This window comes from Eucalyptus grandis, chromosome 10 (assembly GCF_016545825.1).
Source record: "Eucalyptus grandis isolate ANBG69807.140 chromosome 10, ASM1654582v1, whole genome shotgun sequence".
Lineage (NCBI taxonomy): Eukaryota > Viridiplantae > Streptophyta > Magnoliopsida > Myrtales > Myrtaceae > Eucalyptus > Eucalyptus grandis.
In genome coordinates, this window is record NC_052621.1 from 21,006,140 (window position 1) to 21,023,109 (window position 16,970).

General features: G+C 39.2%; 1 protein-coding gene across 1 annotated transcript in view; it reads right to left on the minus strand.

The window, feature by feature from the left end:
- Positions 1 to 312: 312 nt before the first annotated feature.
- Positions 313 to 16,970, minus strand: part of LOC120288748 (TMV resistance protein N-like) — a 31,525-nt gene continuing 14,867 nt past the window's right edge. The window contains exon 2 of the mRNA XM_039302889.1: positions 313 to 743. Coding sequence (XP_039158823.1) covers positions 313 to 743 — 431 coding nt within the window. The remainder of the gene's footprint in view (positions 744 to 16,970) is intronic.

Below are 16,970 nucleotides of genomic sequence, written 5' to 3' on the forward strand. Positions count from 1 at the left end.
TTGCTCAGCTATAATTATCACACAAATATTATACAAAGCATTGCTTAACGGAAAAGGAAAAGGAAAATTTACCCAATATTATTTAACTAATTATACAAGAAATATTATGCTAACTTATAAATCTTTACGATAACAGATACCCTGTAAGTAAAGTAAATCTTCAGCAAATCTTTTCTAATAATCACCTCTACGGGAGACCCTTTTTTTTTTTTTTTTTTTTTTCCTTTTCTTTTAAGCAAGTAGTATAGGCACGACAGCAATATTGTATTCAATACCCTGACTTTACTCCAACAACACAGGACGACGAATACGTCAACAAGCTCTCCTCAAGTTCTGCTCCCCCAGCATGCGTATCACAAGGATGGGCATGGGCAAATGCCTGCATGCCGTGGATGTCTTCAGGAGGGCCTGCTGATGAACACCGAGAAGGTCCGATACGAGCCGGAAAATGTGGGGTTTGAGGCCGCTGTAGAGACCGAGCAGATAATCCTGTCGGCCACCGAGCTCAATGAGACCGGGATCCAGTTCCAGAAGACCCCGACCAGCAGTCTCAAGAACATCTCCTTTGCCAGAGGGCTCTTGACGCTCCCCGTTATCAAGGTGGATGGCACCACCGAGTCCGCCTTCCTCAACCTTATGACTTTCGAGCGCTTGCACATCGAGGCTGGGAACGAGATCACAGCCTACGTCACCTTCATGGACAACATCATCAACAATGAACAGGATGTTGCACTGCTCCATACCTGAGGCATCATCCAGAATGGCGTTGGAAGCGACAAGGCAGTCGCCAAGCTATTCAACTCTCTGTGCAAGGAAGTGCCGCTCGCATCCAACAAAAGCCTCGACGTCGTGCAAAAGAACATCAGTAAATACTGCGAGAAGCCCTGGCACATGTGGAGGGCTAATCTCAACCGCGCCTACTTCAAGAGTCCCCGGTCTATATTGTCTCTCATCGCCGCCATCTTCCTCTTCGCCCTCACTATAGTGCAGACTGTATATTCTGTGCTCAGCTACAATTGAACCCTCCCGTTGCCTCTGTTTAATAATTTCTTTTTTTCCTTTTTTAAGTTTTTCTCCTAATGGCTGATGCTCGATGGTTATCTCTCGATTGGTTGTTGATTGTTGTCGTGAATGATTGTCCTCCTATTTCCAGTCGTGCTTATTTCCCTCTCTATATGTTTCGAACGTTGGACATTTGGCTGTTTATATATCATTATCAGTTAATGATTCTCTTGTGTCAGTCTTTTTCATTTTTGTCCAATTTGGATTGGTAGTCTAACGGATGATCAAGTTTTAGGCAAATGAAATCTTCCTGAAAGCTTTATTAGATGGGCTTAAGGCCCGTCCGCCCATGCTGGGCCCAAAAGGCCCGGCCCACTGGAATAGGGCCCGTGGAGGGGGAAGGTATAAAAAGGGAGGAGAGAGAGAGAAAAGACGTTGGTTGAAATCAGAATTCACGTCTTCTCTCTCCCGCGTGTATTTTCTCTCAAAAGGAAAAAGAAAGAACAGGAACGCATACGGCTTGTTTTTCCTCCTTCAAGGCTTCATCGGATCGAATTGCTCAGATCTCTTCCTCCATCAACGTCGGTGTTTAATCTGTGGCTAAAAGGTACGCTCGAATCCGTGGTGTGCTTTAGGATCGGTGATGCGTGTTGTTTTTCCCGGGCTTCGTCTTCCGCATTGATTTAGGGGTTCGATTCGGTGTCGAATCAAGTTTTCGGGGATCAGTCATTCCCAACATTGGTATCGAGTCCTAGTTCACGTTTTCCGATCAATTTGATGTTTTTGTTTGAGTTTTCGCGAAGAAACTCTCGGGCGTACGGATCGGGACAAAATCCCGACGCCCGAGCGTTCTTCGGCCTTTTACTAAGTTTTTGTATGTCGAAACTGTTTTCTGAAAAGATGGGAAGAAAGGCGACGTCGAGACGAGTCAGGGGGTACATTGTGCGCCGCCGGGTGACGCCGCACGCGCCCACACGCGAGGCCGTAAGCCGCTGCGCGTGGGCGCGATGCGCCCGAAGCGCTGCGCCGCCTAGCGCGTGCGGCACACGCGCCGGTCGGCGAACCGGGCGCGCGTGCGCACCGGGCCGGGCGAGCTCGCACGACGCGCCGGTCCGCGGACGCGTGCCGACGCCGTCAAGATGACGTCACCCAACGGTCAATAACCGCTAGGGTGACGTCATCGATGACGCCAAGACGGCGACGGTTCGCCGGACGGCCACGGCCGGCGACCCGACCGGCGACCCGACCCGCTCGAGACCGGCACGCGCGGCACGTGCCGGCTGACGTCTGCGTGACGTCAGCCCGCGCACGTGCGCGGCACGTGCCGTCGGTTCGAGCGAGCCGGGCCCACCGGCCCGACCGGCTCGGCGACCAACGCCGTTGACCGTTGACCTCCGTTGACCGTTGACGACCGTTGAACGTTGACCACCGTTGACCGACGACTGTTGACCGTTGACTTTGACCGTTGACCGTTGACCCGTAAAAAAAAAAAAAGAGGAAAAGAATGTGTTTCTTTTTCAATTAAGTCTATGTGGATTATAATGTGATCCTTTGTTTGTTCTGCATTTGTTGCGGGAACAATGCCTCCTCTCGAGATTACGCGCACCTATTCGTGCAATTACCGATGAGCAAAAGGATAGGTCATGTCTAAGTTGATAGCCGAGAAATGGCGATCATCGATGGGAGAGAGGTGACTTAATTGATCATGTCCTTGAAGTCAACGGGAAAATTCAACAGGTCATATGGAATGGTCGTCCAATGTCACAAGTCGAGAGATGGTGCGATTTTTCATAAACACTCTTCCACCGAATGGCAAGATGTGTTGAATCGCATATGGGATGTCAACGGAGCCACTTCCTATAAGAAAATTGTGATGGATTTTGTAAATGAATATTACTTGTATTGTTTCAAGAGAAAAGATCAAGAAATTGAACAAAAGAGGATCTTTCCCATTCGTGTCCGACTTGGTGTTAGTTGTATTGGCTGATATATGTTAAGTGTGATTTGTGAACATATTATGTAATGTTTACTACCCGATTGTTGTTGATGTAGCAACCGATATATTAGTTGTATCATGTGAAAGCATTGTTATTTTATTGGATGTTAAGATTTTATTTGCTTTCTCGCTATTGCTGGTTTGTGGGTAATTAGCTGTGGGTAGTAATAGAAGTTTAATGTAACTTCATAGAATTGATTTTGCATAAGACAATTATATTAATAATAATTTTGAGTTAGGATTTTTGGAGGATGATTGGAAACAGTGACCTTTTGATTCTGAAACCTTACTTGAAATTATTCATTAATATGATGGGTCTATACAAATAGGGATGCATAAATGATAGGCATTAATTATTCGTGCATGTATGTCTGATGTGTTCAGAACGATGGTTCAGCAACTAAGAATGTAATTGCTGATATAAGCGGCTATAATTGTGAAATATTGAATATGAAGATTCGATATGTGCTGGAAAAGTAAGAAGCACTAGAAGCTCTTGACCATGTTATGGAAGATCTTGAGAATGCTGTGCGCCACCTTGAGCTGGTAGAGGACCGCTTAACGGCATGTGAGCGAGAATAGATATTTGCAATCTTTGGTTCTAGCTCATAAAGGGTTTTGAGCTCTAAGCGCAAGCGTATTGATTCGTTCAATATGTGGAAATGCAAAGGATCAAGTCCTTATTGCAAGTAAATTAAGAGTTAACCAACACAAGAGAGGAAAACGTCCTCAAGAAAAAAAAAAAAAAAATGTCAAGGGTGAAATGTTACAACTGTGACAAAAATGGTCACTATGCTCGCGACTGTCATGAACCAAAGAAGGTAAACACCTCTTGTACATATGAGAACTTTGATTATGTGTCAAGTTCTGAATTATTAGCTGAATCCAATCCTTTGTGGACTGTAGATTCAGGAGCAACAGACGATGTAGTGAAGGATAAAGGATCCTTCGTGGAATTCCGACGATACCAATTAGAACTAAGTGGATCTATATTGGAAACAACTCCAGAGCTGAAGTTAAAGGGATTGGCACCTGCCAACTGAACATGTGTGGTGGACGCAACTTGTTCCTACATCATGTTCTAAGTGCTCTGGAGATTCGTCGAAATTTAATTGTCTATTTTGATGTTGGTTAAGCTTGGTATTAGTGTGAACTTCTGTAATAATGGTGTAGATTTGTATTTGAATACAAACTACTATGGTTGTTGTCACTTTCTGGATGGTTTTATTATACTGAATGTTGACTGTGGTGATGTCAATATGTTATTCCCTTGTTTCACGTCTTTTACTTCATGTGATAATGATATGAATGTGTGGCATGCTAGACTTGGTCATATTAGCCAACAACATATAAATAGACTAGCCAAAGAGGGCTTGTTGGGCAATATTGAATAAGTCGATTTGTCCATATGTAAGCATTGCCTAGAAGGGAAAACGACAAGGAAACCATTTGGAAAAGGTAAAAGAGCTGACGTTCCTCTGCATTTAATCCATTATGACGTTTGTGGTTCAATGAATGTGAGAGGAAGGCATGAGATTGTTTACTTCATCACTTTTAATAGATGATTATACTCGATTCGGATGTGTCTATTTGATTTCTCATAAATCTGAAGCATAAGTTGTTTCAAAAGGTTTATGAACTTGATAGAAAATCAATTAGACAAGAAAATAAAAGTATTGAGATCCGATCGAGGTCGAGAATATTTATCTGATGAGTTCAGAAAATAATGTGATGAAAAGGAATAGAAATATAGTTGTCTATTCCATATACTCCTCAACAAAATGGTGTTGCAGAGAGAAGAAATAGAACCCTATTGGAAATGGTTAGGTCCATGATGGTGTATGCTAACTTACATATCACTTCTTGGAGTGATGCGTTGTTAACTGCTGCATAAATACTTAACCGGGTGCCTTCCAAATCAGTTAGTTCCACTCCATATGAGTTATGGATAGGTAGAAACCGGACTTAAGCTTACTTAAGCCATGGGGTTATGCTACCTATACTCATATGTCATCTCACAAGTTTGGGAAATTGAGTCCCAGATAAAAGTAGAGTATTTTAATGAGATACTTCGAACACTCGAAATGGTATGTGTTCATAGGTGAGCAGGAAAGTGGGAGAATAACTGAATTTTGAATCACGGGATGTCACATTCTTAGTGGATGAATTTCCTAAGAATGGCGAAATAGGAGAAGATTACTTCCTATTTGAAACCTTGGATCAAAATAATGATGTCAGTGGAGTTCGTCCAAGTGGGAGTAATATGAGATGTGATGAATTGAATTCAACTCATTCTCAATTACAACCACCTGATGTGACGACATCATCATTACCTAATCCAAGTGGGAGCATAATGGGAATGATGTGCTAAGTGTACAATCTCCCATATGGCGAACAAGTCGCCAAAGTATTCCCCGTCGACGTTTTGACATTGAAGGGGAAACTTTTATGATTGCTCCGTAAGATAAGGATGAGCCAAGAAATATTAATGAGGCTCTAAATTGCCATAGTAAGGAAAAATGGATTAATGCAATGGAAGAGGGAATGGAGTCAATGAAATCAAACCAAGTCTGGGAACTGGTTGATCTGCCAAAAGGACGCAGAGCTATTGGGAACAAATGGGTTCTCAAAATAAAGCGAAAGGCTGATGGCTCGATAGAAAGCATAAGGCTCGCCTTTTGGCGAAGAGGTATAATCAACAGGAATGAATTGATTATGTAGAAACATTCTCTCATGTAGTAAGATTTACCTTGATTCGCATAATTCTGGCAATAGTGTTTGGTATGGATCTTAAGTTACATCAAATGGATGTAAAGACTGCTTGCCTCAATGGAGAATTAGAGGAAGAAACATATATGGAACAACCTGCTGGTTTCATAGTGAAAGGCCAATAAGAAAAGATATGTTGACTTTGGGGGTCGATATATGGCCTTAAGCAGTCGTCAAGACAATGGTATATACGATTTCATAATGCCATAATGGCATATGACTTTACAATGATAGATGAGGATCATTGTGTATATATCAAAAGATCCAATGATTAATTTGTGATCATATCATTATATGTTGATGATATACTAATTGCCGGAAGTAATATGGAGTTTGTCAATACAATCAAAAGTTGGTTGTCTTCCAATTTTGAATTGAAGGATATGGGATATTAAACCCATAGACACTCCTATTGCAAAAGGTGAAGGATTGAGCCATAAACTGTGTCCAAGGACTCCACAACAGAAGGAACAAATGAAACATGCTCCTTATGCTAGTGCTGTTGGGAGTTTGATGTATGCTATGATGTGTACAAGACCCGACATATGTTTTGCAGTTGGAATGGTGAGTAGATACCAATCCAATCCAGGTCTAGCACATTGGAAAGCCGTCAAGAGAATATCGAGGTATCTCGAAGGAACCGCTGATTTCAAGTTGAATTACCAAGGAAAGGATCTCGCGACTTGAAGGCTATTCAGATGCTGATTGGGGAGGAGATTTAGATGAAAGAAAATCTACCTCGGGATTTGCTTTCTTACCGAGCAATGGCGCCATATCATGGAGTAGTAAGAAGCAAACATGCATAGCCTTATCCACGATGGAAGCTGAGTTCGTGGCATTATCGCAGAGTACAAGAAGCAGTTTGGCTTAAGAGATTCTTGGATCATTTAGGTGTTATTGAGAAAGCTGCAAATAAATTATTAGTTAATTGTGATAGCCAAGCAACTATAACATACACCAAAGATCCAAAGTATCATGGCAAGACCAAACATATAGATACCAAGTATAACTTTGTCAAGGATATGGTTGCACGAAAGGATGTGAACTTACAAGTACATATCTACGCATAGAATGGTAGCAGATCCTATGACAAAGCCAATACCTAGAGATGTGTTTTGTGGTCATGTAAAATCTCTAGGATTGCGTAGAGTCTGATGTACTGGATTGTAATTTCCCTGAATTGTTCACATTTATGAACTAGTGTTGTTTCATTATTAATGCCTATGAATCTTTGTTTGATCTTTATGCATCTCAATACTCAGTGTATTATTTTAAGTTGAGTAAGTATGTCGGACAGATAAAAGATTAGCCCACTCACACGGGTAATCGCCTCTATTTGCTGTGTGATGAATAGAGATGAGACTGTTTTTAAGCTTATTATCTAGGTGATAATCGAGAGCTCAAGCTTAAAATACGTATGTCACCTTAACTGAGTGTTAAGATGAGGACAGAATACTTACTATGTCCGAAAGTAAAATACCCCACATATTTTACTTTATCTGTCTAAGATGCCAAATGTGAGTTCTGATGAATTTTGCAAAAGAGTAGGTACGTGAACTCAAGTTAGACATTGGGTATGTCTGAACTATCATCTGTACGGTATTGAAAGGTGTAGACATACGCTCCATGGGAAAGGAGTTAATACTGTAATACGTATTTCATACTACGTATGCATGAGCCGACCAATAAGAGTGGCAAAAGTTTGATCTCAACTTTTATGCTGTGTGAGACTCTTGAGGAAATGAGTTCCTCAATTTTAGTGCCCTCATGACTTTTACTTATTCTCAAGATTTCTATTTAGTGTTTGCTATCTTAGGATGTTGCCAATGGTCATGAGTTGATTCGATCTAATGGGACATTTCTAGAAAAGCAAGCTGGACTGAAATTGAGAGTTTGAAGGAAAGAGGAAGATCGATTTTGGAGAATCACATTGTGGTTTTGTATTCACTGGTCGACCAATTATGATTGTCTTTGTGATAACTATAATTGTGAATACAATATATATATCATGTTTAAAAGAGATCAAGGGAGATATAAATGTGATCAATCGATCTAGGGTACTACATACTAAATCTACTCAAAATGTGATGCCCATTATGAGCTGCTATATATTCCTAACAAATGTATCGCAACGAGCTCTCAAAGTATGCTGGTCGCACGGATTATTCACCAGTATGAATGTTGAAGAGAGGTAAAGAGAATCATGTTCGGCCCACCATGTGCGAGTGGGAGATGAAAGCTTTATTAGATGGGCTTAAGGCCCGTCCGCCCATGCTGGGCCCAAAAGGCCCGGCCCACGGGAATAGGGCCCGTGGAGGGGGAAGGTATAAAAAGGGAGGAGAGAGAGAGAAAAGACGTTGGTTGAAATCAGAATTCACGTCTTCTCTCTCCCGCGCGTATTTTCTCTCAAAAGAAAAAAGAAAGAACAGTAACGCATACGGCTTGTTTTTCCTCCCTTCAAGGCTTCATCGGATCGAATTGCTCAGGATCTCTTCCTCCATCAACGTCGGTGTTTAATCTGTGGCTAAAAGGTACGCTCGAATCCGTGGTGTGCTTTAGGATTGGTGATGCGTGTTGCTTTTCCCGGGCTTCGTCTTCCGCATTGATTTAAGGGTTCGATTCGGTGTCGAATCAAGTTTTCGGGGATCAGTCATTCCCAACACTTCCATTAGAACATTTTCTTCTTGATTAAACTTTGCTGTAAGTTGTTCCTGAAAAACCAAGACTTTACAAGTTTCTAGATCTATTGAAGTAGTTAAAGTATGTGGTTCTAGCTTAGTTGGTGGTAGTTAGAAGTAATGGCTAAAAATCTGTCCAACATGAAATATGAAGCAAATTTCTTTGTTTGTGACGGAGATTCTTGGCAGAAGAGTCGATTAGGAAGGACTATAAAAAAAGGCTTCATGCTCGTTCATTTATCTCCAGATCAACTACAGCTCCATAAATCCCTTGTACCAAACATTTTGATAATACAAGCAGCTCCCAAAGCTCCTTCCTTTGTTCCTTTGTCGAGTAAATCCCACAGACATACACACACTTGCTCATTAACACCGACAACTGACTGTGGTATCAGAGCCTCGTTCTGTTGGTATTGGGCATGAGTCCTATATACCCGCTACTAAAATCACCCACCCTAATAACCGACAAAAAAAAAGAAAAAATGATCAACTCTATCTTACTACAGTTTCTACTTTCGATAAAGCAACCATATTTACTGGGGCATTAAAATGACTACTTCACAAGATTTATGCAACATCGCGGAGAAAGGATATGCAGTTCCATGGTACGAGCTTCTGGGCTCCGGCAAAGCAACTACAAAAAGTTGCAAGCACTGTCTTTGTCATCCAACAAAAAGTTCGGATTGGAGCACTGACCGCAAGACGTGTTCTAAAATAACGTGGAAGCCAAAGAATGTATAGAATTAAATAACAAGAGAAGACGAATTCACCAGAAAAATTAGATGAGGAACAATAAGAAAAAATTTACACGATTCGGTCCAATCATCAATAGCCACTCCGCGAGGAGAGATGGCCGCAAATGAATTATTAATCAGTTGGAGGATTATAAAGTTAATATCCCTCACAACACTCAAGTGTTTCTCTGTCCAAGGTTACACTCAAATCCATAGTGTTTAGCCTCACGTAATTGCTCCATAAACAAATTACTAAGAACTTGAAACCCTCGCGTCTTCACGAAGAAAACGCCCCAATTGGATGACGGATTCTCTGCACAAACTTCACCCGATGTTCAATCTCCTTTGTACCACCAACGGAAAGAGAAATCCACTTCAAGGCTTGAAGAAGTCAACGGCACAGAGAGCCCCACACAAATCCATGTTTCTCTTTTTCTCTTCCAACGAGCACCAACGTATAACTTTTTTTCTTTTTTGGCTATAAGGAGTACAGTTAAAGTGCGGCTGGAATAAGACTACAACAACCAACTCTTTGAGTTCAAATCCAAATAGGATAAGTGTGTTGGGCTTTAATCCAACAAATTCGGTTTAACAAACTAATCTCATCCTCTAATCAGATTGGTTTCGTATACTTGATTGGATTGTTTTCGTATATGGCTCAAACTTGTAATATAATTTGACAACATACTAAAAGAAGAGTTTCATGATGCAACAAAGGCACGCACCATTCAACTTCAATCTCGTCAAAATGCTAAAATAAAAAAATTAGGAGACCCTCAAACGATAATGTGGAAGATTAAGAGGACAATAAAATTACATAAGGGCTTAAGGAGATGATGTCAAGTTAGTAGAAAAAATATTTGTGACACTTATTAGAGAATAGAGTATCATTGTCAACTCTGTAGAAGAATTTAAGGATTTAAAAACCATGTTAGTGAGTGAATAAATTGACTCTTTGGGGGCGTATAAAAAAAAAAAGATTATTGCTACAAGATGAAGATTGTAGCTAAAACAAAGCACAATAGAGCATATACACGAATCTCACCAAGAAACTCTCTCTTGAGGATTTTTTTTTAGTTCAATCGTCAGTGATCCTTCTCCATCGTTCTTCAGATGTTGTCACCATGACCCCGTCCGTTGCTTCGAAGTCCTGGCGGCCGTGCCTCTCTTCTTCTCTGTATATATATATATATATATATATATATTTATGTGAGTGTTCGAAGTTCCTCGTGCTTGCTCGATCCTTCTTTGCCGGCATCAATCACGCTTGATGTTTTGCTTCAAACTACGATATCTTTCCAACCTAAAGTACTCAAGAACAAGGCTACCCTTCGAACCATGACGTCTGCTTCAAAATTGTCGAACAAAGCTTGAATGAGAGAGAGAGAGAGAGAGAGAGAGAGAGAGAGCAACGGAGGAAGAGAGAGAGAGAGAGAGAGAGAGAGAGGGGGGGACGAAATTGCTTTAAAGCGGCAGCATTTTGTGATTCAAGGCCAACTCATTATCACGTGGATTCTTTTTTTTTTTTTTTTTAATGAAAATTACTTAGGCATTAACATTTAATAAAAAAGCCACAAAATATTTTTTTTCCTGGAATTTTTTACTGGTGGCACTTTAAGATTTCGTTTTTTTTTTTTTTTTTCCAATTTCACACTTAAGTGAACCAGCAAAATTTTTATCAATGAAGTGACCACCATATGAAACTTTTAGCACTTTTAGTGTCTTATGCCTCCATAATTCAATTTGACACAATTGCTTTCTTGCAACAGATTCGGGGAAATCCTTGGGGGGTTTAGGCCGTGGACATACAAAGTATCAAAACACAGACCACCCTTGCGATTCTTGAACAAAACAAAGTACTTACAAAAATTACTGTGGTGTTTACTTTTGTGTTATGTGTTTCTTTTCTTTTTGCCTCCATGTATGGAACTATCTTATTCTCCTCCATCCTTAGTCGGGCTCTAGGAAAGGTGGCCCATAGAATTGACGTGGACCCCCCGAAATGGTTGTGCACTCGATTACTCCTATAAGATTAAGATCAAAAGGGGTTGTCTTAATGAAACAGAATTATGCAACGGGCGAATTTATATGTTTTCCTTGTTTACGAGTATATACCCAAAATCCTAAAATGAGCCTTCTGGGCTCGTCCAATATGGGCTCTATCCTTCAGCATTTGCAACAAAAGGGCTCAACAAAAAGCCTTTTGATCTTCGTTCTCTCGAAGAACATTTGACCCTGACTATGGCCGAAAAAAGGGCTCAACAGCCCATGCCTATGATCGTGTATTAGAGCTGTGTTGTCATTGGGATTTTTTGTTGGATAGGATAATGGTCAGATAAGATATTGATGGGATTCGTAACATGGTGTCTATTCTTTACTAAATGTCCAGATATAACATGGATAAGAAGAGAAATGCTCCATCGACGAACGAATCCGCTGCTCTAAAGCACTGTTAATGAAGCCGTCGCCTTCACGCCGCATACCGAAGACATCACCCAGATGAGGGGCCCCGCGACTTCCGCGACAGTTCTCCAAGGAGTCCCAGAAGCAGTCGCGAGAGAGGAAAAAATGAAAAAAGATTGAAAAAAGGGATCTTTCAGGGGAAGGTGGCTCGGTTCTTCTCCTTCAATCCACCATCGCCATCTGCCCTGCAACTTCAAATTCCACCGAGCCTTGCCTTCTTGTCATCACTACAACACCGTCATATTCCTTTTCCCCCACTTTTTTTTTTTTTTTAAAATAAACTTCATCGAAAATGCCAAGATTTGTCAAACTCAACACCAAAAAAACCAGAAAGTCATGCATACCTCCATCCTCATCTACCTTCGTTTCTTTCCCCTTTGTTTTCTCTCTAATGGGATCCATTTTGTTTTGTTTTTTTCTTATGTGTCTGTTGTTCTTATGGATGTATTATGTATTTATCATCACTACATTATTCACAACCTATATCTTTATTGAGACCAAGCATCTAAAAAATCTCCCACATCTAGATGAAACATGATTATAGATATAATGAATGGTTTTGACTCAACCGTTATTAATGAAAAAAAAAACTGGATATAGGTTGATGGATAATCTAAATGTAAGAAAACAGCATGATTAACTATATCATTAGATGTAAATAATCCCATATTTATGTCATCAATCCATAAGGTTTTGGCTCTCGCTTATATGATTTATTAATAAATCTTACAATTTTTTTGGGTCGAATAATATTAGAACTCGATGAGTTGAAATTTATTTACTTAAAGGGGATCCTCTCAAAAAGGTAAAAGAACAAAAATACACATCGTGACCAGAAAAATGGCCATAATTATATTGGACGCAAAAGACAGATGTGATTATTTAGATGTTGATACAGTCCGAAACCGACCATTTCTCACTTCTCCACCCACCAAAAAAAAATAGATAAACAACCAACAAAAACTTTTTAAGAAAGAGAAAAAATGAAAGGAGACCATCTTTTTCTTTTTCTTCAAATTATCATTTCACTGCTGCTAGAGCTAGAAAATTCGACTTAACTGCATGAAGAATAATTCAGTTGATTAAATTTACTGCTAGTCAAATCAAACGGAAGAAACTGTCATTAAAATGATTTAGCTATATAAACTGTCATTCTCATCTACTCCATGATGGTTTAGAGGGAAAAAGCACATCAAGAATGGAATCCCCTCCTTACCATGTGTGGAGATGGAGCCAAATCTACATTAGTTGGTCAGCCAGCAATTTCCTCGTGTTGTAGGTGGTCGTTAGTGCGAAACATGAGACCACATTACAAAAGAAAATTATATCCATCTATGGCAAGTGCGAGGTGGTATGCTTTTTGAGCACGTCGCTAAGAATTATTTAATATGAATTGCCACATCATGTTAAACAACTCAATTGAAACGCATTGGAATCTTTATTAGGCTTGTTTAGATCAGCTGTGAATATTCTCTCTTATTCGATTCCTCATACAACTTGTCGGATATTCCATTGTATATGTGCATCGTGAACATAAAATCACATGGAAATGGAGATGGGCCACCACCACCCCCAAGACAACCTCGAGAATCTCTCATTTGTTTAGGAAGAAAGAAGACTAAGCAGCCCAAGCATGCGAAGGACTCGATAATATGATATATATCCTTTGAGAAAGAGACAGAAAGTCAGTGCTCTTCTTCTTGTTTTGTAAGTCGCATGATACCATTCTCTAGGCGTCATAAACTCGCGTGCACTATGATATGTTTACTGATGTGCAATTAAGTACAAATTGCATTGACTCGATCATTTGGTCTTTATCCTTTGAGAAAGAGACGAAATGGCAGTGCTTGTCTTCTTGTTTTGTGAGCTGTATGACATCATTCTCCGGCTGTCATAAACTCACGTGCATTATGATATGCTTACTGATCTGCAATTGAGTACCAATTGGATGGACCATATCCAATGAGTTTAAGACTCCGGACCTGGATTACCATAACAAAATAAGACCAGTAATTGACTTGATAATATGGCGTTTGTCCTTTGAGAAAGAGACCTAAAGGGAATTGAATTTGTGTTGTACCCACGGAAGCAAAAGCATTTATCCTAGATTCAGTCAGATAATCTTCATCCCTCTGTGCATAATCTTCATTAGATTTTAATGAATCACACTCCATTTGATTAACTTTAATGGTGAAAAACACTTCCTTAATATTTGAAAAGCATAAGTTACAATGATGTATTTTAGTCAGTATTGCTTGAGACCTTACTAGCTATCTAAATGTACACATTTAAAAGATTATCATCATACTAATGAAATTTGCCAAATTTTTGGATAGTCACCAAAATCATATGAATGGTATCTACTAATGCATATCTGCAATTAGCAATGTCATATAATTATCTGTCAATCTTTTATAATCCTGAAGTCTTAATGTACGACATTGATCGGCATAAATTCGAACATGTATCAATTCAGTTTCAAAGCTGTGCATGTTTGTTTGGCTTTAAGAGAATGTAAAAAGTTTTCTTTACTTTTCCGCCATAATTTAGAATATTGTTTAAATTTCAAAAGCTTATGAAAAAATATATGTGAGTCTACGTGCTAGCATTTGAGTACTTTCAGGAATTTAAGATTTAAAAGGAAGTTAAAATGCTTAAACTGTAATTATATAAATTAAACAAAAAAGTTAAAAAAAAAATAAAAAATAAAAGGTCGTTCCGGACATACTGATGACTGATGGAAACATACCAATAAAGAATTAGAACTTCTTATTAGTTATCCAGTGCAACACACAAATTCGATGTTAGCCACCCAAAATATTCGAGTCCAGCTAAAACTCAAACTACCCAAACCCTAGGCAAGATGCTAAATGAGTTTGTGAGAAGGAGCAACTTGCTCTTTTCTAAATAGGGTTTTGCTTAGAGTTGTGTAAATAGTATTGCATATGTAAAGATTTTAAGGAGGTATTGGATCAACAGAGGAGAAGGATCCAATATGATATCAATATAAGCACCGTTTTACAAAATTGAACAACAAACACGCCAGTTATATAGAAGAAATGATGCAACAAACTTTGATTAACTACTTAAGCTTGTGGGTCATGTCTAAATACTTCAGAAAGATGTATCACATGATTTACAACTCGATTTCATAAACTAGTTTTATATTGAACTACCGTTGAATGAGGAAAGAAAACTTACATGTACTGGCTTGTGTAATTAAAGGAAACTTCTTTTTTTCCTCTTTTCTTTGGAAGGAATAAAAAATTACTATGGGGAGCAAGTATATTTACATGTTGGGGTTTATATATGGCCGTCATGCCCTTGACATCAATAATGCACATTGGGAAGGTGAAATCGGAGGGTTTCCCAAGCGATTAAATCCGGGTCAAACAAAGAAGAAGTGATGGCTCCACTTGTCTTTTTATTTAAGCATAAAGCCATTCATTATAACATTGAGAGCAAGAGGGAGGAGATTGTAATAAACATATCCCTTTTCGTTATTGCACTCTACATGCACTTACTTGTAAATTTCCTCTCCAAGGCTTCCTCAATATATCTGCGAAGTATTGATCTCTTGATGCATATAAACTCTCTTGATGGATGGTTGAGCGGATACCTGAGATAAAATGAAAAGAGACCATCTTTCTATTTCTCTCCAAATTATCATTTCACTGTTGCTGAAGCTTGAAAATTGATTTAACTGCATAAAGGATAATTTAGTTGGATAAATTTACAGAAAAAAAAAATCAAACAGAAGAAACTATCATTAAAATGATTCAGCTAAAAAAAACATTGTATAAGTGATTTAATTTTAGTTGAGGAAGTTTTCATTTCCTTTGTCGGGGTACGTGATTACAAATTGTCATTCTTATCTAGTCCGATGGTTTAGAGTGAAAAAGCACCACAAGAATGGAATCCCCTCCTTACCTTGTGTGATCGGATGGAGCTAAATCTACATTAGTTGGTTAGCCAACAATGTTCCCGTGTCAACAGGGGATTGTTAGTGGGAAACATGAGACCACATTACAAATATATATATGATAAGTGTGAGGAAATACTCTTTTTAAGCACATGGCTAACAATTATCTAACATGAATTGCGAAAAATTACCAAAAAAATCATAAACCAATTACGGTTGTGTCGATTTAGTTTTGAATATTTTTTTGGCTAATTAAATCCTAAATTATTTGTATTTGTGTCAATTTAGTTCATCCAACTAATTTTGGTAGTCAACACTAACATGGACACTAGTCATCTAACTAATGTTGATGTGAATAATTTTTAATAATATTTTATTTTTGTTGAATTTTTTTATTCTTTTTTATTTTTTCTTTTCTTTCTTCATTCCTTCCTTGTATCCCACTATGGCTGATGAACCGTGGCCAAAGGGTCATCAAAGCTTGTCGGCCACTAGGTGAGGGCATTGGACCACGAAGCCCTCGTTGGTTGCGAGCAAGAGTTGCAACTCTCACTCGACCACATCGGTTGTGGATGAAGGCAGCCTCACCCATGGCTGGCAAAGACATAGCCGCCTTTTCTCGAGACTAGTGAGGACGGTCTCACCCCACAAACCTAGGGCACTCATGTTCTTTAGTAGCATAAAAGAATAATAGAAGCATACAGTAAGTGATAGAGGCATAGATTTTTTACCTTTAATTGTGCCCAAGTGCAGAAGTCTAGTGAAGTAAGGCAAGCCAATGACTAGCAAGGCCACCTTTGCTCGTGACTAGCAAGGCCACCCGAGGCTGCCCTCACCCAAATCTACACTAGGCCACCTCACTTGTAGCCCCCAAGCCTCAGCCCTTGCAAGCAATAACTCGCTAGCTACAGCTCACGCAGCCACGGTAGAAGCAAAGAAGGAAGGAATGAAGAAAATAAAATGAAATAATAATAATAAATTAAAAATTATATATTATTAAAAATTATTAACAACACATCGATCAAATGGTTGGAGTCCACGTTAGTAATAACTGATTAAAATTGGTTATATAGACTGAATTGATACAAATATAAAATATTTAGAATTAAAATGAAAAAAAAAGTTTAAATTGAATTGGCACAATTTCAATATAATTAAAACTTTTTTGGTAATTTTTCTTCTTGCCGCATCATGTTAAATGACTCAATTGAAACGCATTCGAATCTGTATTGGACCTGTTGACGTCGGCTATTAATGGTCTTTCTCATATTCAATTCCTCGAACAAATTAATGAATTATCGGAATTCCGTTGCATATGTGCATCGGGAACATAAACCCCCGCGGAAATGGAGATGGGCCACCACCATCCCCCCAGACAACCTCGAGAATCTCTCTTTTGTTTTGGA